The following is a 23,509-nucleotide window of genomic DNA, read 5'->3' on the forward strand; positions in this document are numbered from 1 at the left end:
TCTGTGAACTGCAAGTTTGCAAGGAGTTTTTTTGGGGGAAATTAATCGCGCGTGATGAGCACAAAAACGGCATGACCCAAAATGTTTTTTGAAATGCTGAAACATGTAACACAATATATGATATTTTAGGAAGTCACGCAATGCGTTTATAAAACCTCTGACTGCCCTTAGGTTTTAAAGTAACACATCTAGCCCTGGTTAAAAAAATGAAATTTCCCATGACTGCTGTTTAATTCAAATTTGTAGATGATCGGACGTTAGCCTAACTTTTTTTTTAATAATCTGAAAATTCACACTGCAGGGATTTACATTAGAATTGTGAATTAATCTGTGATCGTCGCATTTCTACAGTTTTTAACTGTAGTACGGGCAAGCAAGCATTTTAGACGTGTCTCCTGAATGACACGCACGCACAGAACGCAGATCTGAGGACAAAGTTGAATTTGAGATGTTACAGCACAGCAAAGCTGCGTGTCCGACGTTCAGTCCAATCAGCTTTCCCAACTCGTCATATCACAGGGAACTCGAGTCCTCAACCCTGATGCAGATACTGTGTGCGCTTTTCCAAGACAGCCTGAAAAGTTTACCCCCGTCTTCAAGATCAGAGATGTTTTGTATTGTTGTTGAATAAACATAGATGCTACTTGCTAGTTTAAAAACAAACGAAGGCCCCGCTGCTAATGTCAGAATTGTTTGTGTATTTATTTATGCATAAAGTCGTCTCTTAACATAAAACCAGTCTATATTAATCCAAACGTCATTGGCCTGAATGACACGATTTTCCAACAAGGGAAGCCATATTTCTAGTAAACCTGAAACTAGTGAGCACATAAAGCAAGCACATGAAAAACAAGGTTTTTCAGATGACCGTTAATAAAGTCTTTGAAGTTTGATCATGTGTGGAGCTTGTTTTTCAAGTTCTCGTTGACATCATACATACTGTATGAGCCTGAGCAGTGAATCTGCAGTATGTAGCATAAGTAGACACTTCACATTAATCTGACAAAAAGAATTTGAATTCTGTACATTTTGAATTCTCTTTATCAGTTTTTTTTAGCTTTGTAATCTTACAGTTTTGGGGTCTGCATTTTCACAGGCAGAAAATCCAATAGAGGCAGTTTTACATAGCATTCTGTATTTTGGAATTATCTGAGGGGAGATTATTGTTAATAGAGAAAAAAGTATTGTGGAGAGACAACAGAAATCAAATAGATGTCTCTGTACCTCAAGTTGTGATGTTGTGCCTTTATTACGGAAAACAGAAACGGAAACATTAAAATAGTCTGTAATATTGTTCTTAGAAGCTATGAAGCGTTTTCTGCTGGTTAAAAGATGAAATTAAAGGTGATGTAGAATAATTCCTCCACAGGAAAAAAAATTGATTTGTTTATTTGCGTTTTATGCTGTATCGTCTTGCCATTAATCTTAGTCTGTCTTTCATTTATGCTTTTTGAAAAGGAAAGAAATGTAAAAAGTGTATTATGAAGGCCTTTCGTCACTGTCGTCTGCTGTATCTTACTAGTTTTGACATTTTTATTTCTGTTCAAAGGCCATTAGTCACGTTTTGTTGCCTGAGCAGCCTAGAGATTAAAAATGATTATGGAGGAGAATCGCTTTTGTTTCAGTTACTGGTATTGGACTTCCTTATTTCTTGTTAAATTCTTACTTTCTTAAAATACCCCTTTTCTGTTGCACTTCTTCTTAGAAAAGATTTTGAATTTTCTCATTTATTTATTTATGCCTACAGGCAACACACTTGTGATAGCTTTGTGTTTCCACATGATTTAACAGGATGTTTTCTGTATAACTTTCTGTGCTGAGGCGTTTTTGCTGTGCTGTGCTGAGGCCCAGTCGATGAAAGTAAATTACAGGGTTTAATATAGAAACCCTTCTTTAAAAAATTAAAAAAATTAGGTAGTCTATGGAGATATGTGCTGCACTCCGGTCAGGCTCGGACAGACTTCTGTGATCATCTTATCATTCTGTAACTGCATATTGGTAGACAGGGTCTTGTCCATTTGCGGGTCTCCAAAGGGAAATGAGGTTGAGCCTCACTTGCTGGGTTTTAGGATGTATTCCTGAGAATTTTTAGAAAAGTTTGAAATATAGCGACATGAAATTTGGTTAATTCCATTTTAACACAGAAGCTAAATAAGCAGACAAGCAGATTCTTTTGCCTTAGAGGTGTCTCATGCTGCTTACAGTGACTGTGGACAGGATTCAAGCCTGGCAATGGGGTCATTAGAGCTGTATTATTATATTTCTACCTTAGATTTCATTCTCTCAAGTCCCAGACAAGAGCCTCTGTACCAATACTTCACCCCATGATTCACAGCTTCTTCTTGCACAGGATACAGCCAGATGAAGGTTGAGAAATGCCAATTTCACTTCCTTTTCTGCAAAAGTCCTGGTCTAAAATTGCGTTGCTTGTGTGGTGGATGGTTTAACAGCCAGTTGTGGCAGAACACCATTTGTTTGCTGTGTGAACAAACCATTTTGAAGGGGTCTTCTCAAACCTTCTGTCAAACAGCAGGGATCCTGGAATTTCCTCCTTTAATCCTTGAGGTAAATATGGAGCTCTATTCAAAGAGATAAGAGTTACAAGTTGGTGAATGAGGGGGGACTTAATTTAAAGGGGCATTTTGTTTCCTTTCTTGGCTTAAAATGTTACGTATTTTGCTTACTGCTTTTTTAAATAGTGCCTGGAGTGTAAATAAGATAGACTTTAGTGAGCGTCAAGCTTCAGTGTCAAGCAAAAACATGAGTCTGGCTGTTCTGTGGTGCTATTTTGTAGTGCAGGGAACTTTGATACATCCCGATTTTGATACCACATAGTTTACCGCAAATACGTAAATGCAAGCTGAGTGATGTAGCCTGCTTCATGTGCTTCACAATAGATTCTTTTAACAGTTTCCTTCCTGCTCTGAAAGCAAGAAGGACTCTTGTGTAGTGCTGGTCTGATGTCCTGAACTGGAAAACTATTTATGCAGAACAAAGCGACACAATTTCTCTGACATATGGGGAATGTGTAACTGGATCCTGGTGCAAGACAGTTCTCTTCTGACACTGGCCCTCTCTTGTCTCACATGTCATTTAGGGTTTAATGCATTCTAGCCCAGGGAGTAAGCTTTAGACAGAGCTATGAAACCTGAGCCTCCAATCTCTAGATAAAACATGTTGTTCTAGCTTTCATTTGTGTCTGATTGTTCTTCTATAGAAAATAGTTGTGTTACACCCTCTCGACTTACATGATTTTACTACTTTAAGAGAATGGAGTGAGTTCCATAAATTACATTGCACACAAATTATTATTTGAATATAAGTAATAATTCAGCACTACAACAGGTGGTTTAAATGCGAAGGATGGTATGAGTAACACATGTCTTGATTCTTGCTAATGTTTAGTGGTTTATGGCTCTTAATGCTTAGGGTTCTTAATTGTCCAATATAATTGCCAGACTAAATGTCTGCAATGGTAAGAAATGAAATAAATCTAATTTTAAATCACATCTGAGGAATTTACTCCATACCTAAGTGTGTTGTTTATACATTTAATCTGAAAATTAAGGCTTTGTCCTTCGATTGTTTTTATGAGATAATAATTAAATAAATTTGTAATAATGAGAAGTTAGGACTAAACCTAGGGATTTGACATGCTGAGTTTATACTGACATTCAGTTTATTTTGGCTCCTGACATGACTTTAGCATGGATTCAGGGCCTTGAATGTCACCAGTGTTTTTTTCCCCTGGTCTTGGTTTAGAATGCATCAGTATTGTGCCTGTGTGGGCAAGTTAGTGGCATCTTTTGTGTCACATGATACAGTGCGCCATTGGAAAAGATGGGGAGACAAAGACACCCTTGACGGCCGTTGGAAGGCAGTGTAGGATGCTGATGGAATAAAAATATACCCATATTCTATGGGTTCCGGTTATTAATTTGCGTGGATGTAAATGTCGATCGAGGCCCAGAGTTATGATTTAGATATACGTAAAAAATTAGTCCCACAAAATAATTGCCTTCTCAGATAAAATGCATTTTAATGTCCCTGTAATAACAGAATTAAAGCGCATTCATGCGTTGAAGCCATGTTTGATATATTGGTGCTGTGGAACAGAGAGATGATTGAGACAACAGGAAGAACTGCAGGGCTGAATGCTGTAATTCACAACAGCTGTGCTCCTTGCCTGGGCCCTGCAATTACTACAGCACATCTGGAGCGCTTCCTCGAGTTGGGAGCAGTTTTGGTGCCAGTTTTTCATGGTACGCCTGGTGTCGCGCATGAGAGTGGAGGTGTTTCTGTTTGGGCTTTGCGCTGGAGAGAATCTGCAGTTGTTTCGGATTCTAATGGATTCTAATGGATTTGAAAGGCCTGCTGATCTTTGTTCCATCTTTTCGCCAGGTGACCCAGTTCTGCTGCCCAGAGGAAGCAGCTCTCGGAGGAAAAAGCTTTACAGGAGGCCAGGGTACATGAGAGGTGGGCTGCAGGAGCAGCGGGGGCTCCCCGCTGAGATGGTCAGCAAAAGGCCTTGTCAACGACCTGTGAAAAACGGGGAGGTTCACAGGGCCGATTCGGGGTGCAGTGTCGCAGCAGAGACCCCAAAGCCCAGCTCCGGTCAACACCATGTTTCCGGCCCGTTCTGTTCCGACAGCCCAAGTTCCCAGTCGTGCTTAGTGGTACACGAATCGCCACGTAGGCGCCAGCTTTCGAAAGCCGACCAGGGGGGCCCAGGCCTCGGCTATGGAAGGTGCTTCGCCGCAGACCTTCCTCAGGAGGAAAGCGCTTCAGCGCCAGGGAGCAACCGGAAGAAGCCCGAGAGCGATCGGGAGCTGGAAGAAGGGTCCAGCCGTCTGAGCGGTGCGGAGGAGTTTCTGGGTCCACCCGGGGAGCCCTTCAGTTCCAGCTTCAGTTTCATCCGGCTCTCGCTGATCTCGAGTCGCGGGCCGGACTCCGTGAGCGAGCCCTCGGAGGAGAGCGGGCGCCTCCCCAGCACAGCAGAGGCGACGGGAGGCCAAATCGAAGGCAGATCCGTGTCCCCAGGGCGGAACAAGGAGGACTTCCTCTGTGCCGAGCTGTGGAGGGACGGGGAGGGCCCGTCTTGGGAGAAGAGACGGAGTGAGGGGGGCTCTCAGGAGACCAGGGCTGGCATGAAAGAGAGTCTCCGGGACTCGGACTCCATCTCCCTGGACACTGAAGCCACGTCTTGCCTGTCGGCGGATTCCTCGGACGCCGCGTCGGCCGGCTCCTCGGTCACCTCGGGCTACGAGAGCAGCACGCCCTGCTCGGACCACGGCTGGGATGCGCTCATGAAGAAGTACGAAGTGGTCCTGCAGGACTGTCTCCAGGGCAACCGGACCAACATAAAGGTTAGTAAACTGATGGGAAGAGGAGGGGTGGGGTGGGGGGGACTCTCCGGTGGCTCCGTCATTAAGAGTTCTTGCCCAAGCAAGACCTGGATGGAGCTCTCTGATCACGGGTTCGAGTCTGGGTCGGCTCACTCATTCAGTGTGATTGGGATTCCCCGAGTGACTTGCCCAGTGGGGTGAGTGCCGCCAGGATCAGGGTGGGAATAGGTGCCCGGGGCCCATCTCAGCTATCAGTTGCAGAGACCCCGTGTGGACTGCCTGTGGTGAAGTGTTAAAAGACAGGTGCTGCTGTCAATGAGAGCAGCGCCTCTCCTCCATTCAGCGCTCCTGCTCTGGTAGGGGATTTGTGATGTGCTAGAAATGGGTTGGCTGGAAGTCGGGTGGATGGGAGGAGTCTGCCTGCACTTCCTCATTCTCCCCTGTGTGCGGTCACAGGGTTTGTAGCCAGGGATGGAAACATGAGAAACGTATGCACTAATTGGCTATTCCAAACTGGGTGAGATGAACAATAATAACGGGTGATGATAGATTTTTTTCTAAAGAAAGGCCGATAGGTTCCCTAGTTGAGGTCTTTGTAAAAATACAACATTGTTATGTGCAGAACCTCTGTGCTTCATTGTCTTACCTGATTTGGAAACTTACTTTCACCTACATACCTCATACCTTGACTTTAATTATTGACCTGAAGATCACATGCAGTTATCACACGTGGATTACTATTTCTCTTTGTATTGCTTTCTTGAGACTGACTTCTGCAATGTGTTTATTTGAACATTTAAAAAATGAAATGTTTAACATTTTTCCCATTTATTTTGTCTTTAGATTGAATCTATGATACTAAAGCTCAAAAGACTTCAGGAAAATGCCATACTAGAGGATGACTATGACAGAGGTAAGGTTATTGAACAAAAGAACATTTAATTCTGAGACAAGTTGGAAACTTCTTATAAAGAAGTCTCTGATCAGCTTTGGTTTGTTTCTGTTTTGTAACTGAAACAAAGACACTGTTTCAGTGTGGTTAAATTGCATTGTGCAGTAAAATGAACTGTGTTAAGCATTTGATGTTAAAATGAGCTTTTGCGTATACTGAACGTGACTGAGTAAAGTAAAGCTCAGTAAATGCACTTACAAAAGAAAAATGGGTATATTGTCCGAATCCAGTAATGCTTAATAGTGTCAGCCTTCTAAAATCCCAAGCAGTGACAGGACGTGTTCCCCTACAGTATGAATTTGACTTTTGCAGCTAAAACTGTGAATTCCAGAGAGGAAACAATATATTTGTGCCTGTTGAAGTTGCACTCATTCTGGCAATTTACTTCAAAACTTATTGCTTTTGGTGCATCTCAAGTGAATTCAGAGGATTTCAGACAGCAGGAAAGCACCAGTCCTTTGAGAAAAACAAAACAGTGGAGAACAATAACACACAGAAATGTGGCGCACCTATAACCCGTTCTGTATAATCCTTGCATTAGGAGGTTGAAATAGACTTGAAGCCTGTCTTCTGTTGGGCAGTTTGGGCAGTTTTGGTCCTGCAGTCTTTACTGCCTTAAATGAGACCCCATGTTGCTGGCTTTGTTATTAATTCCCCTTATCCAGGTAACCCAGTCTCAGGGTCCCAGCTGTCTTTCCAGCAGTGGCATGTGGCTGCTACATCATTATCATCATTGACTGTTGTTGGGGATTGTGTTGAAGGTAGTGTTGAATACAAAGAATAAATGAGGACATAGTGTCCCGACCGCCAGTTATCAGAGATCTACCTACAAACGAGCTAACCAGTTTCAGCAGTTGACTAATCACCCCCGCTGTGCCGTTTACACTCATCTCTATTTCACATCACATTTAAACCCTCAGAACTCTCTGCTCTGCTCGGTATTGATTTCCCTCCTAGAGAGCTCCTATCTCTCCCTTTTCGAAAGACCTCTTTTGGCTTTAACATAACTAACATAACATCACTTTATGAGCCCTCCACAAGACACATAGACACACAGACAGGGAGAGAAGCCTGGGGTCAGAGCACAGGGTTAGCTATTGTACTGCGCCCTGTGTAAGGCCCTTAACCTGAGTAAGGTTAAGGGCCTTACTCAGGGGCTCAACAGAGTAGGATTCCTCTGCCAGCTGCAGGATTTGAACCAGCAACCTTCCAGCCACAGGCACAGATCTTTAGCCACAGAGCCACCGCTCCACAGACGAGCACCGCCCAATGGGGGGCTCGAACCCACGACCCTGAGATCTCATGACCTGTGCAATACATTTATATTTATATTTATATCTATGGTTACATCTATATTTATATTCATACGTGTGATACGATTTTCTGTGTACTGTTCTGTTCTAGTTTCCTCTTGTGTGTCCGGACTGTGAGTAACTCTTGTATTGTATTGTATTGTATGTATTGTACTATTAGTATATAATTCGTTACACTGTGGCTGTGTTGTGTGTGTTAAGCTGCTGTTGCACTGCAATTTCCCTCACGGGATCAATAAAGTATCTATCTATCATGAAGAGTCTCATGCTCTACCGACTGAGCTAGTCGGGCGCTGGCAAGCAACGCCTTCCTTCGAGCCGGACGGACTTAATTTGCATTGGACTTAGTTTGGACTTAGTCTGCTCTTTGACCACAAACTCGTCTGACGATTTGGATTGGACACCTGTGCTGCCTCTACTCTCTCTCGTCTGCATAGGATCCTTCTACTTCCTCTCTTGGATTCCTTACACATAGTTTGAAGTTTCTGCTGTGATAGATGTGAAGTTCTTTAAAACGAGTCTTTATTGTCTTCTCAGAAGATGGCAGCTTCCTTTCCTTGCTCGTCTTGGAGGCTTTTCCCTTCTGCTGGAGAAATGCAGACGTAGCTAGCTCCTCTAGGGTCCGGAGACCTTTCTCTGGCCGCTCGTAACGGAGTCAGACAGTCACTTCCTGTCTCTGCGTGGAGCCTGCTGTTCTGATTGGTTTTAAAATGGGAGCACAGCCAGTTGTCTCCTCCTCTTCCGGCTCTCTTGCACCTGTCCTGCTATGCACAGGCCCTTTGGTTGTGTTGCTGTTTAAGAATTCCCTTCCGTTCCTCTCCTTCCACAAGCCAGAGGAGAGCGACTTAAAGGTTCAGTTTTAAACTTTTGTCCTCCCAAATTGTGTGTGTGTGTGGAAAAGAGAAGGGGAGGAATCAGAACGTTACAGTAATGCTGCATGAACCAGCAAGGGCAAAGCGCTCCAACAACTTTTAAAACACTTTTTACATGCAAATAGTTCTTGCATTTCAAACTTTTAATCCCCAGGCTTTTGTGTTTTTCATCAAGGGCTCTTAGCTGATTAGGGCCTGTAATGCTTTGTATTGTGGGAACATGAGCTTGCGCCTGGTAAGTACTCAAGTGGACTGAGATTTCCTCTTCCTGCAGAGCTTTGCTTAAAGTGTTGGCTTGAATCACTGCTCTGCCTGTAGGTGATCTAAGGAAAAAATATCAAATTTTCTGTTCTTTTAAATGTATAAGTAGTTTAAGTACAGCTATTTTCAATTTTCCTCATTGTTGAATCTTATTCCACTCATTTTTTACTCTTTTTTTTTTACATTGTTAAACTGTGAGCTTAACCCTTGGTTGCTTTATTTCAATTATATTTCAAAGAACAAGACTAGGCTTTTATATTTTCTTTGTCATTGTTAAAAAGTGTGATAAAGCTGGTATAATCTGATGTCACTACCCGAATAGCATGGACGTGTGAATGCTTATTATTAATAAAACTGAAGTCAAGGAAATTATTTACTTCAATGGCAGTGAGAAAGACAATGACATCAATGACAAAGGTGGGTCTGTCTGCTGTTCCCAGAGGTTGTGAATAAACAGAGACAGTGTGCAGCTGAAAAGATTCAGCATTGTTTTGATTTTGGGTTCACAATGATTCACCAAATGATAAATAGACTTTGTAATGTAAAATAGTATATTTACAGAAAGAAGAATCAAAATACACTGCGTCAGTTTTCTTGTGAAGAATAAATAGGATTTCCATTCTGTTAATTTTTTATTTTTGTTTTTAGTTTTTTTAGTTCTTAGTTTTTATTCTAGTAGAGATTATTTTATTTTTAAAGTGATGTTGCATTGTGTCAGTTTCCCTGGGGCACAAGGCAGAGCAAAGAGCTCATGGCTGAAGTTCACCAGAAGTAGTTTTATCATGTAACGGAAGCAAGTGGAGGACCAGACAGTTCTGAGAGTGCAGAATTAAAGGTGAATTTGACCCCTGCTGTCAGCACATGCTGTACAGACTGATAGCAATAGTGAGGATGGAAGACGGTTATCAGTTGAACTCAAGGGAGGTTGCTTCTTTTAACTGAATAGGACATTTTGTTTGTCATTTTTTTCTAAAATATAATAAATGTTTATTGCGTGCGTCATTGAATGGCTCCAAAGTGTCGCTGTCTAGTCTCACGAGAAATAAAGACTGATGTCTCCTGGTCCTCACTGTCCACAGATAAACCACCCTCTGGCCAGGTTGAACTTCACTGATGGGGGTTTTCATCTCTTGCTCTGTCCTTCTGTCTGGTCATTATTGATGCCGATTAGCTGAAGTCTAGAGTAGGCAAAAGACCAGAAGATCTGAGAAGTTAAAAAAAAAATGCAGAACTTTTTTTTTTAGGCCATCGGCTGCAGAGAAGTGGTATCATATTGTCTGTGAATGGTGCCATTGTGGCACAGAAACAGACATAATGGGCACGGGCATTCAAGAGCTTCTCGGCTTGGCAGGATACTAGGCTGCCTGTTGCTAAAAATATCCCCGTTCTGGTGACAACTCACTGCAGAAAAAACTTTCTGGAGTTTCCTATGGTATTATTTGTGCTGTGTTTGAAAGCAAAAGTCGTTTTCTTTTTTGTCTGTACTATGTCATTGCTTCCAAGTTCAGATCCTAGAATCTGCTAGTTACTGTTCCGGCCACTTTAATTGAATCCCGGATATCATGAGCGATTTCTTTCCTATATCATTCTTCAATTTTTACATTCAGCTTCTTGACATTAAGAACAGGAAACTTTCAACTTTCAACGAGCTATGTTTGCGGCTGTATTGATATAAAAGGACGTACTGTCGTAGCGGTTACTGGGGCCCTCCACTGGCAGCTTGTGGTATTGCTTTTTTTGTGCCTGTCGGCTGTAAAGACACGTTGAAGCAGGGGAAATCTCCATCTTATTAATTAAGAGAACATAAGATCACTTTATTAGCCATATATAATTTCTTGCATTGGGAATTTGTCTTTTCGCGTACCCCAGCCTGCTTTCCATGAGACACACAGACGAGGAGAGAGAAGCTTGGGGTCAGAGTGCAGGGTCAGCCATTTATACGGCACCCCTGGAGCAGCTGGGGTTAAGGGCCTTGCTCAGGGGCCCAACAGAGTAGGATTCCTCTGCCGGCCGCGAGATACGAGCCGTCAACCTTCCAGCCACAGGCTAAGATCCTTAGCCACAGAGCCACCGCCCTAAGGAGTCTTCACAGAAGCAGCTGGCAGTGGTGGGATTCCATGCCAATCCAGGACTTTGAATCAGCCAATAAATGAAGTACTGAATCACTCCTTAGTTACTTAATGATTACTATATACTTTACACATTTGTAAAAGATGACCGTGTCATTAAAGTAATGCACTCTTAAAATTCAATAGCTCCTTCTTGTATCTATGCTAAGTTACAGAAAATATGACATATTTGGATGGATAGCTTTTATTGTGAAAAATAACTCCTTTCTTCAGTGCTGTTTCTGAACACATTTGCCTACAATGCGTTTGAGGTTTCTTTTCTGAGTTTTCTGCAGCTAACATTGAATCGTGACTCTGACCTTTCCCTGGAATGAGGATCTTTTTAAGCCCAAGGCTCTATAGCTTGTTCCTCTGAGACCGAGGCCTTAAATAAATAATGCTCTTCTGACAGCTTCTGTCTCTGAGACGTGGATTCTCCTGTGCGCTCTTGGAAGGGGGCTGAGCTCAGCCAGGACCAGTAGAGGGAGCTCTGACAAGGATGTTCTGATGTCTCCTCTTGAAGCGACTTCCTTTCAACAGAGGGCGTCTTGGGATTTGCTGAGCCCAAGCTGTTGACAAGGAATGAGAATTGCCTGCTTTATTGTGCAAGTGGATCCTATGATTTCATTTATCAGCAGTCAGGCTGGGTTCGACAAAAGCAGTCATTCCTGGAAGCCTGTTTTAGAAAAATTAAAAAGAATGCAGGTTAATTATATGGGAAATAGGTACCAGGTCAAAACAGTGAAGTACACAGTATAGTATGTTTCCAGTGTGAATGGGGATTACATGTAGCAGACCTGAAGCTATGTAAATATACAGTAAATCAGGAGCAAAGTGAAGCATCTCTCGGCCTCCATCTGCCCATCCCCCTTTCTTCTTAAGGACTTAAGTGCGAAAGAGAGATGATAGGAGAAGGCTGTTCAAGCCCCCTTCATCCTTTCTTCAGTGCAGTTCAAAGTATATTTGCCTTTTTTGACCACGGCATTGGAACTCTTTCTCACAATGTACAGATAGGTCAAGACTGCAATAACTAATAACAGTAGGCGAGTAGTATGAAAAGACAGTAATCAATATGATACAACATCCAAAATAAAAAATAATATACAATTGACAATATACAGTAGTAAACAACAGTGTGCATAAAAACCAACATTCAGCTGTAGGTGGTAGTGGATAGTAGTCAGAAGTAGCTAAGCAATCCTAAAGTTTCTTACAGCAGTTTATTGCTCTTCTCAGAACTCTTAAGTGTCCATAATTGAATACGATATCCCGAATGAGGTCTTACTCATGAACTGTAAAGCTTGAGTATTACTCAGATGCCTGTCACGTAGGGCTGCCTGTAGTTTGGAGTCAGCCGGGTGATCCCTACTGCACGTGTTCCTCTTTCCAGCGTGGTTCACTTGTCACACGTCAGCGTTTGAGTGTCTGTCCAATCCATGGCTTTGTGTAAGTCCTTTCACAAGTGCCTCCTTCTTCACAGCCTGTGTGCTGTTTCCTTTTCCTCAGCCTATTCAGACCAGCCTCTTTCACTATTTACCACACTGGTAAGACCCCAGCAGGGGTCAGTTTCTATGGAGTCATGACCTACTGCACAGCCCACCTTCTGCCCCTTGTGTGTCAGCTCTGAACAGCAGCAGGCCTTTGATGTTACAGCATGCAATTGCGTTCCCTGCGCGTAGATATTTTTGGAAAGTCTGCTTCATTTGGTCTGTTTTCACATCTCACAGTGTACTTTTTGTAAGGATGCATGTTCATTAATGTCCCTCTGTCCTTATAAGCGTAATGCAGCTAGTTTGGTCTAAGTACATAGTTGTTTTTTTTTAAACATTTAAAATACATTTTAAGTTGGCCTACAAAAAAGGAGCAAAATAAATGTTAAATTAATATTTGGGTGAAACGTTGCTCAGGCCTTACAACAGTTGTGGCATAAGTGAGGTTCAGAGGAGGAGCAAGGAGGATCGTGCTGACTTCAGCATTACTGTTTTTTTAAGCTTTAGTTTGCAAATTGACCTTTAGAAAATGTGGCAGTGATGTAGTGGAATAGACATTTTTCCACTTGACCTTTATGTAATCCATGGCTGCACGCGCTGGTGAGGAGTCTTCTGGCAATGACAGATTTGACAGCACATTGATGTGACAGAAGCTTATTGTTTGGAAGGAGATCTGTGTTGAAAAGCAGCCCTCTGAGGGAATGGCACAACGTGTTGTTTTCCCAGCGCTGCAGAACCTTCAAAGCACTTTCTGCTCCCAGACAGAAGTCCAGTATCCCTCAGTGGGTGCTGTGGAAGGTGTTGGTGTCCCCCCCCACGTCTTGTGAGAATGGGACCCACTTGTGTCATGTGACACAGGAGCCCACCTCGCCCATTTTGTATGCTTCATCTTCTCACGTTTATCTGTATTGAACTGCAAAGACGTGCGGTAGATTCCATCAATATTTTACTTATTTTTTTAGTCATCGCTGCCCAGTACACTAACGCTGACTTGACAGTTATCGAAGAAGAAATGTTTCCGTCATATACTTTTCGCGATTTCATGTGGTGTTGACCCCGGTGTCCTGGTCAGATTTTCCCTTGGCCTTTACCAGTCATGGCCTCCTAATAATCCCCATTTCTCAACTGGCTTCATGACTCTGCTCTCCTCCCCACTGAGAGCTGGTGTGTGGTGAGCGTTCTGGTGCACTGCCGTCACATAATCCAGGTGGGGCTGCACACTGGTGGAGGTGGAGGGGTGTCCCTGTCTCCTCTTAAGTGCTTTGAGTGGAGTGTCCAGAATTATTAGAATTAGAAATATTATTATGTTGCTTTGTGACTCACAGAAACGGTAACTTAAGATGGGAAATGAGTATGAATTTTGTTCTGTTCTGTAAGAATACCTAAATTATTGACCTTACCTTCTACAGACTTGTTTCTGCACAGTCCCCTGGAATGTACAAATCTGAAAACTGGGGTCCATAAAGCCCCACTCGCATTATAATACATTTATGTTTCAGAATGCCCGTTGCAAAATGTTTATCGGGTACCAAAACTAAAACGGTGGTTTGCTGTCGTTCTAGCCGAAAGGTTTCGAAACAAATTGGATGAACTGCGCAGGGAGAAGAGCTCCCTGACAGCTGAGCTTCCCTCCCGACACCCTGCAGTGTCCCGTCTTCTGGAGCGGCTGCGGGATCAGGTGACGGGAGCACTGCAGGAGGTGACCCCCGCCTGCAGGTGAGTGTCCGGCCACGAGCCTTCAGACCCTGAATACTGCAAGACCGGCGTCAGGTCTTTGAGCGTGTCAGGAATCCAACACATTCACCACATCAACAACCCCTCCTGCCCGCAAAATGGTGTGCCATTAGTTTAAAACCAGTTCCCACCCGTGTCAGGTAATGTAACCTTTTACACGGACAAAACTGACTATAGGTGTTTCAGCAAAGTGTGGATATTTGTAGTGTTTTTTTTATTTAATTTGTGCCACAAGAAACATGTGCCCTTTCCACTCCAAATGTCACCATAAAAATCATGAAGCACTCTGCACAAGAGAGGCTGAGATGCGTTATTGCACAGCTTCTGCTGTAGCTGTTTGATGGCTTTTGTCTAATGTCAAGTGAGCTTTAGCGCACTGGAGAGTGATCATTAAACTCCTCGCTGCCTCTTTTAGTACCACTGGTCTGGGTTCTCACCCACAGAAATCTAACAAAAACTGGTCAGATGTTTAGTGTTTTTCCAGAATTTACAAACCAAACCAAGGATATTTTTGATTTTCCAACCTTACCTTCCAGTGTCATTACTAAGGGTAACTTTTCTCTTATTTTAGGAGATCGTTCTGCTATAGGTTTGTGTAATTTTGCTGTGGAATAAGAATTCAGGACTTTTTGTTTTGTTTAATGCAACTTCTGACCTTGTCCTGGCTTGACTGTTTGGAGACATCAGACCTCTCGAAACTGGCGTGCCGTTATTTTTTGTACTGACACTGACACGTCTGGCTGTGATTCATGTGACAGCATCACAGACCGATTTTTAATTGAAGGAAAAAAGTTGCCTGCCTCATGCTTTTGAATGAAACATTTTACTAATTAAAGTGATATAACGTACCCTGCAGCCCTGACGGTGAGGCTGTATCTGACAGTAAATCATGGCTGTAGTGGCTGGATCAGGAACAGCAGCTACAAGTTTTAGAGGTTTTCATCACACCGAGTTTCAGAGATGTGGAGCTGTGTGAAACCTTACCTTTTTTTAGGTAAGGTTATAGTATTCGATTTTCTAGTAATTAATACTTGCAGTAGCTTCTTATTGTCCTGTCATTTGTGATATTCCAAAAGGGATGGGAAAAATGGGTCAGGGATCAGGGGTCACGCCCTGGTGTTTTTCTACAGTAGTGCTGCTGAGGTGCTTTGACTGTGTACTGGAGGAGTTCGATCATCAAAGGAAGGAGTATCTTATATAGAAGCGTTCATGAACTAGAGTTTCAGACCGAGAGAGTATAGAATAATACGGGTTACTTTGTAGCAGGCAATTAGCTGTGTGTGTTTTACATGTAATACATTGTAATAGAATTTTACTGTTAATCTCTCGGGCAGTTTAGGAGTAGTGGTTTGGATTCAGGACTGCTAACTGGAAGGTTGTAGGTTCCAGTTTCTGATTCAGGGGCTGCTGATGTCATGAAAGAGTTCTTTCCGGGCACTATGCAGACGACACGATCCGGAATTGTGAAGATACACTGGGGAAAAAGGTCATGCAGGAGAGGGTATGGAGACAGGGGGCATGTCCAAGGAGTACAGGTGTCCAGGGGAAGTGAGTCCGGGGAGAACAATCCATATAGCAAATCCAAACGGGTAATCAAAAACAGAGGCAAAAGTCCATGGCCAGGCGATCCATCCGGGGGGATAAGGAACAGGAACCAGGTCGGAACCGGCGGGGGGAATCAGGAACAGAAAGTTAAAATCATTATGGAGCCAGACGCTGCAGGACCCGGGCTCTCACGAAACGGGATTCAATGAGGAACCTCCAGTAACGTCTATGTCTGGCTTTTAAGGTGGAACTAAAGAGGGGCTGGAATAAGGAACAGGTGTGGGGAATGAGGCAGAACAAGGAAGGGCTGGAGCACCCTTAAGAGGAGGAGTAGCGATCGTGACAGCTGATGTACCCATGAGCAAGTTATTTGCTCCGGGTAACAAGGTACAGTGTCTCCAGTTCACCCAGTTTACCCAGTTCACTGTATAAATGAGTCCCAGGGTTGCTGGGGTAATACGGTGATGGACTAGCTTCCTATCCAGGGGGGAGGTATGTACCTTTACTTCATCTGTCACTCCAGGAGCCTGGAATATCTCCAGCCTGATGAGCCTGTGACTCTAAAGAAGCTGTATTTTTCTGACAGAATGTGTCCCAGTTAATTACATAAATAAAACCACAAAAGATCAAAAGCTCTAACTTCTAGGCAACACCTTGAGCAAATCTGGTGCTCAGCTCTTTTAAAAGCCTTTTTTCAGCCTTATAGGAAGCTCAATAGATGGGTTTGTGAAAACGTGTTTTGAGACAGTATTACCTAGGTCTCTTTTGTCATAATTTGTGTCTACAATGAGCTGAAATGACTTTTCACTGCTTTTGTGTCACTTGGCACACAAATTCTACGCTCTGTCAACTGCAGGTCCTGTCCTTCCATTTTAACAATTTATTGCTAATTCGTTAAAATGTTCACATAATGTTTTGAACAAATGCATGCTTGCATATGTGCTTTTTTTAAACGGATAAGGTGCAATCTTTCCTTTTCAAGGCCCAGTAACAGAGAGGGCCAGCAGTGGCAGAAACAAGAAAGGGATTCATGCTCACATCTTCAGTGCCCTGTGCAGAGAAGAGAACAGCTCCTTCAGGAGAAGCAGCAGATCGAGGTAATTTACTCCTTAATTAAAGGATTTGGCTTCTATTTCACTTAACGAGATAGACTTCTTGATCATGAAGGTTTTCAATTCTGGCTGCCCCAGGTATACTGTCTATACCAGCCCGTACAATCCTGCAGGGTAGTGTGGAGTGTGATGGATATTATATACATATCTCTCCATTGGTGACTTCACTCTGTCCTGAGCAGTTTCTCCCATTTGTTCTCCACTGCAGAAGGAAATCCAGGAGCTGAAAAGGAAGCTGTCAGAACTGGAGGCCCGGAGCAGCCAGCTCGATCGCCAGGTTCTGGAGGAGGAGCAGCTGATGGAGTATGAGGACAGCGAGGAGCTGCCTCTGGTCAGCTTCCCTCCTGGCCAGCTACAGGACCTCAGCAGGGCCCTGGATGACCTGGTGGGCTCTGAGCACCGAGCACAGCTGTGCACAGAACTGCCCCCACACATCCACAGGTCAGCCTCTGCTCTCATGCTAATGAGATCTGCCTGCCCACATCCACTGCCCAAGGCATTTTTCCATTCCAGCACCTTCCTGCTTTTAGCAAGTGCCCTGAAAATGCCCTGAAAAAGACTCTTCACCTGGCCAGGGAGGGTCAGGACAGGAAAGGAAGCTGGGGGATTTTTTTCCAGCCACATATAGAAGCCATTTTCTCCAGTCTTGCATATAAAACTAAAAACTGTGCTGCAGTGTTACAGTGTGCTGTGTTTTACTTTGCCTCTCTCACACATACAATGTTTTCCATTATCCATGATTATTCCATTATTCCATGATTTTGCAAGCCAGTAACCAGAGTACTGGTTTCATAATAATAATATTTCCTGACACTCATATAGCGATTTTCTGGACACTCCACTCGAAGCGCTTTACAGGTAATGGGGACTCCCCTCCACCCCCAGTGTGCAGCCCCACCTGGATGATGCGATGGCAGCCATAGTGCGCCAGTACACTCCCCACACAACAGCTCTCAGTGGGGAGGAGAACAGAGTGATGCAGCCAGTTCATAGAAGGGGATTATTAGGAGGCCATGATTGGAAAGGCCAATGGGAAATTTGGCCAGGACTCTGGGGTTACACCCCTACTCTTTTCGAGAAGCACCCTGGGATTGTTAATGACCACAGAGAGTCTGGACCTCAGTTTTTACGTCTCATCTGAAAGACGGCACCTTTTTACAGTATGGTGTCCCCACCACGATACTGGGGACCGACACAGACCGCAGGGTGAGCGCCCCCTGCTGTCCCCACTAACACCTCTTCCGGCTGCAACCTTAGCTTTCCCAGGAGGTCTCCCATCCAGGTACTGACCAGGCTCACACCTGCTTTGCTTTAGTGGGCTTCCAGTTACACTCTGTTGAAACTCTGCTTAGATTTGTGAAAAATATCGCCTTTTCTGTCTGCTTTGGGGATTTGAATACATATAAGAATGAATAGCTGCTAAATCAGTGCTAATGAAGTAATCAGACCAGCTCTCCTCAACATTTTCCTCCCACAGATGTAAAATACACTGGAATGAGACCAGCAGATTTTACTCTCATTCCAGCATTTCCTTCCAATTTGCTAAATCACAGCATTATTTTTACACTTAAAGGCAGTGTGTACTGTGTAAAGGTATTATTCAGTTTGTGTGGAACTAGCTGGACTTTGGAAAAAAAAAACTAATGACAATAACAATAATCAAAATGCCCTTTTGAGTGAGTAACAGATGTGTAATTTGCTCTCATTAAATTTAGCAATCAGGTGGCGAAAAATATGTTAAAAAGAGTTTTCCGTAGGAGGTTTATATTCACACAGCAGGGCAAGACTTGAATTTCTCTTTCACAGCAGGTGACAATGCAGCTGGCCTGCTGAGAGACAGAGATAGGGAAGAAAGTCCGTCCAATCTTCTGTAACTTAAGGTCACATTAAATCCAAGGTTCTCACAGCAGTCTGTTCAGCACTTACATATTTACAGAGTAACAGTCTTTATTTAGTTTAGTACCCTTGCATGAGAAGTAAAATATTTTTTTCGATTTGCCAGACCTCTCCTAGTTTTTTTTTTACATCCTGGGAGAGTGGATAAACAGAGAAAACCCCATTTAGGCTCTTTAATTTGTCTGTTGAACCAAAAAACATCTTTTTTGTAAAGAAATACTAATACAGATTGGTCTGCTCGGTCAGATTGTATATTTTCTTCAGTGACTTATCAGCATCAGCCTTGTCCTGCCTAGAAATTGATTTGACCAAGATTTTTAATAAGAAATAATTGTTTTATTTTAAGGAGTGATGGACTTCCATTTGGTTATACTTCAGTATTGGTCAGTCTGGTCGGTATTTCATTAAGTTATTTAAACAGTGCAATATCACAAAAATTCCCGTCCTCTTTTGTGCTTGTAATTAGACTTGTAAGAGGGATGGAGTCCCTTAGGTTGAGATGTGTCTTCTTACTCTCTTCTTTGTTGTGTTGCAGGCCATTCTAATTTCAAATGGCCACAATGCTTAGTTTTTTCTGAGAAAAATGTTAAAGGTTAGATGATATTCTCCCTCATCTTATTTCCATTTTGTTCTGGTGCTGTCTCCTTATTTCGCGTTCACCTCTGTTGACTTTTCTGCAAATGAGTTTGAACTCTGCTTTTCCCGTCAATGATCTTGTGCATTCAGGAGGGTCTGTAATTAATGGATTCAGACGGGCAAAGCAGAGATGGGCACAAGGCACTTCACCTGCTTTAGAAAGTAAAATATAAGATGTAAATTCTTCTCTTTTCCCTGTCTATTTATTTTTGGTGTGTAGTTGCAATGTCATAGGCTGGCTTTGAGGCTACAGTAAAAGGACTTTTTTGACATATCATTTTTTTTTACGTTTGAAGAAATCTTAAATGTTCATAAGAAATCAGTGACAGTGCGTAATGTATTTGATTATGATTGCTTAGAACTATTGTTAGCTGATAATGTTTCATCCGCATCACCTTTTCTGCCTTTGTACAGTTACAGCAGTTTGCCTCCATGGTATCTTTTGGTCCAGAGGGTGGAGCTCTTTCCCCAGCTGCTTCTGATAAAATGATGCTGGTCTTAGCCAGAGCAGTTTCTGTACATGAGCACCCTATGAATGGAGGCCTTTTTATCCCTCCACAAGATTTCTTTTCAGATTCATAGGGCTTGTCTTTTATTTTAATTGATTTAATTAACAGCAGCATAGGATAGAGGGTTGGAAGATTCTCATCGGTTTTTAGGATATTTTTAGGATTAGCATGTAGGATGAGAGACATGACTTTTTTTCAAACCATGAAGTTCTGGCTTCTTGTTTTGCTTCACAACAGGAAAAAGTCTGGAGGGCTTTATTAATTCTGTCAACAGGAGCCTAAATAATTTTTAAAAAAATTTCTGGCCTGATATTCCAGCATGGGATGACTTTGAACTTCTTTGTGTTGTAAAGAAAGACTGTTGAGAACTCTAATCAGAGCCTGTGCAGAAGTTTATTTTTCCATTCTAGAGAGAAAGACTTTAATAAGACATTCTCATTGCTGCAATCATTTTACAACGGTTTAAGTTCACACACTGTCGATTTAAATTATTACAGATAAATGTGAGGAATTCTCGCTGGGGGTTATGAACGTGTTACAGCTAAATAATTAAAGCTCGATGGTGATTATGTATTTTTCTCGTGCAAAAGAAACTAATTAGACTCACCCCAAGGACACTATTTGTAGAACAAAACAATCTGATGCAACGAAAAATGTTTTGCAATTGGGTAGAGCCATATCCCTTTAATTTAGTGAAAATTCATTAAAAAAACAGATAGCCGGACACAGTTTAATTATTATGTTTCAGTGATGATTTATTTATGTCAGTGCAGCTCCTCTTAATTGCTGTTGAACAGGGCTGGGAGCCGCTCCGACTGGAGTGAAGCTCAGAGCCAGCAGGCACTGGGTGAGCTCTCGATGGACGCACACCTCTGTCCTGACCTCAGAGCCCACAGCATTCACGAAACGCTTTTCACAGCGCGGGAATTAATTACCACTTATTTGGAGAAGATTCCTGATAAGTCTCTGTAGCTGTAATTAAAAATAGATGAGCCAGCAGTAGTGAAGGGCTACAAGGTTTCCTTTTGGGGAAGAAGTGGAATGAGACAGTTTTACTGATTGCGAAGCACCTGGATTGTACTGCAGATCGATGGAAAGAAAAGGAGTAGTCAGGCCTCGTCTAACTATTACTGTAATTGTTAGCCAGTCACATTGCTGGAATTGAACCTTAGCAGGTGTCTGTGCCCCCTTTTTGACGTCATTAGAGTTTCCCTGGAGGCCCTTCTGCTAGAGCACAAATAAGATTTGGCCTCTTCTGTAAAGCCTTCAGCAACGGCAATGCTCTGTGTCACTGACTTATGCGCTAGGAGAACTGTCTTTTTAAAAAAACAGCTGGTTTTAGATGTGAAAGACATTGAAAAACAATTGACCTAAATGGGGGTTTGCTTTCTGGGGGGGGGGTGGGGGGTTGGCACAGGGGTCTCTGTGATGTCTCTGGTTTGAAAGGTCAAGAGTGGAAGGCTCAACCAGGTCCCCTGTTCAAGGTGCTGGGGTCCGTGGTTCTGATGTCGCAGGTTCGAGCACGAGCTGGCTGTGACCAGGAATCCAGAAGATGGGGCGCGTGCCTTGTTGAGCTCTGAGGAAGGGTTAGGGTCAGGGTCAGGGTTAGGGTCGGGGATCTCTCAGCTGCTGGTGAAACAATAACTCCTGCAGCTTTTCAGAATATTTTGTGGATTCTGGTTCAAATGACATTGACACCTCCTGTGAAGCCATCATGACACGGATAGTATGTTTGGACTTTTCGATGCTTCATGCACGATTATAATTTCAAGACTAATCAGCAGTGGTCATATTATGATAATGGTTCTTTTTTGGTCTGAAGGATCTCAAAATTACAGTTTGCGTGTCTTAAAAAACTGATGTAATATGCTGTTTGGCCTAGTCCGGCTCTGGGAGAATAGTAGGAAGGGTAAGGTGGGCAGGAATACCTGGAGAAGGCAGAACTAATTGGAAACTAGTGAAAAACGTCGGAAAAGGCTGTTGCTGATTTTGTTTTGTTTTCTGACCTGATCAGAGCATCACAGAAAGCACTGAGATTAAACCAAGCCAACCTGTTCCTGACTTGCACTTGTCTCCCTGGGGTGTTGTTGTTGTTGGAAACATAAACTGTGCCTGCCAGTCTCGTGCTGTAATCACTGGTTTAGTTCTTACTGCTGTCATGGCATCTCCAGTGGTGTGGTCTGTTAAAGCTCATACCAGCCTTCAGTACCTACAAGGATTCTGCAGGTTATGATGTGGAATCTGGATTTTCTGACAGTTCCTGATCATGCAGGAGCACAGCCACAATGTTTTCACGTGTAAGGACTCTGTAACATATAATACGTCTGGTACTACAGTGTATAGAAGGGGCAGCGTTTCTCGAATACTCATGTTTATGCGCACACCGTGTTAGTGTGCTGGGAGTCTTTGATGAAAAATGCTGGGGTAAAATGTACAGGGCAGCTTTCGAAGCTTTTCAGACATGCAGAAATGGCTCTACTTTTTCTACTGATAGATAAACTCTTTACCTTTTTCCCTTTTCCCAAGCTGTGCTTAAGCAGGAAAAAATTCATTCTTCTTTTCAATACCTAAGTTGACACATACTGGACTGTTATTTCTAAGCTTTTGTAGAGAAGGGTAACAAAAAATATGCTTTTTCTCATCTATGTAATTGTTATTTTAATTAGTTTTACTGCAGTATTATGGGTATACAAGCAGTTGTAGATACCAGAGCACAGACGCAGGAATCTAGGAAGGAGGGTGGTTTTGGCATCAGAAAAAAGACATAGACTGTTTAAAAATAATGTAAAAATGTATTTCTTAAGAGACCGAACTTGTGGCAAGGGATGGCATATCTATTGCTCCTATGAGTATTTTCTTTGTCTTTATAGCCGTAAACAGGCACGTCTACATACTTCATTGTAAAATTGTATGGACCCCCGTCACATCTAAACTGAAAAAACATGTTCCAAGTAGCAGCTAAACGACGTCTGTCTACAAGATGCTGCTGTGTGAAGACCAGGTATAGACTGGTGGATTTAGACAAGTCTACAGTGACCATGAACTAATCTTTATTGTGTGTTTGTTTTTCTCCATAGCCTCCAGGAGCAGGAACAAGCACTGAGTGTGGCCATCAGAGAGTTTACAGCCAAAGTAAGAGCTTATCATCAGGTCCTCTCTTAACAGATCACTTTAGAGATGCATTTTTAGACAGGAGAAAAGTGTGAAAAAAATCACATACTGCATGTTAGAAACAAAAATGATTTTCCAAATCCAGTTCACTTCATTGCTTCACGGTTTCATAGCACCGTTGATCAGTTAGGCTTTCTGATGGTGAGGAGTGGAGTGTAAGACAATTCCAGTGAAGTGTGTGTGAAATTCACTGGGCAGCTTACCTGGAACTCAAGCATCGAGCGCTGGCCTAATGCAGATTCGGCTCCGTTGCTATATTATATTTCCTCCTGATGCCCACAGCTGAAGATAGCATACATTGGTAGGCTTTAGTGGGCTTCATTTCAGCCTAATGTACTGTGTCCTGTGCTGTCATAGGCAGAAAACTGCTGTATTTGACAAATCACGACTTACTAGCACCTGAGTAAAAAAGGATTTCCATTGTCTGGCTTGAAGAAATTCTTATTTTCTAGCAGGCCATAGGTATTATAATGTCACTTCCTATCTATAAAGTGATATAAATGTCCTATGTCAGGCACCTATGTTACCTTCTCGTTTTACTGATATATTTTCAGTATGTCCAAGT

At 42.8% G+C, this 23,509-nt stretch overlaps 1 protein-coding gene across 3 annotated transcripts in view; it reads left to right on the top strand.

The window, feature by feature from the left end:
- The window catches only part of disc1 (DISC1 scaffold protein), a 72,247-nt gene that overhangs the window by 1,250 nt on the left and 47,488 nt on the right, over window positions 1-23,509 (top strand). For 2 of the 3 annotated variants that reach the window (XR_015927879.1, XM_088609633.1), the window contains exons 2-7: window positions 4,402-5,366; window positions 6,189-6,258; window positions 13,904-14,057; window positions 16,603-16,717; window positions 16,941-17,173; window positions 22,851-22,905. Coding sequence is in view for 2 of the 3 variants with exons in the window: in XM_088609633.1 (XP_088465759.1) it covers window positions 4,402-5,366; window positions 6,189-6,258; window positions 13,904-14,057; window positions 16,603-16,717; window positions 16,941-17,173; window positions 22,851-22,905 (1,592 nt within the window). In the remaining variant the exon portion in view is untranslated. Of the gene's footprint in view, window positions 1-2,394; window positions 2,566-4,401; window positions 5,367-6,188; window positions 6,259-13,903; window positions 14,058-16,602; window positions 16,718-16,940; window positions 17,174-22,850; window positions 22,906-23,509 lie in introns of those variants that run through there. The other variant, XM_088609635.1, reaches the window with a different exon arrangement.

Source organism: Lepisosteus platostomus, chromosome 17, assembly GCF_059453375.1.
Source record: "Lepisosteus platostomus isolate fLepPlt1 chromosome 17, fLepPlt1.hap1, whole genome shotgun sequence".
NCBI lineage: Eukaryota > Metazoa > Chordata > Actinopteri > Semionotiformes > Lepisosteidae > Lepisosteus > Lepisosteus platostomus.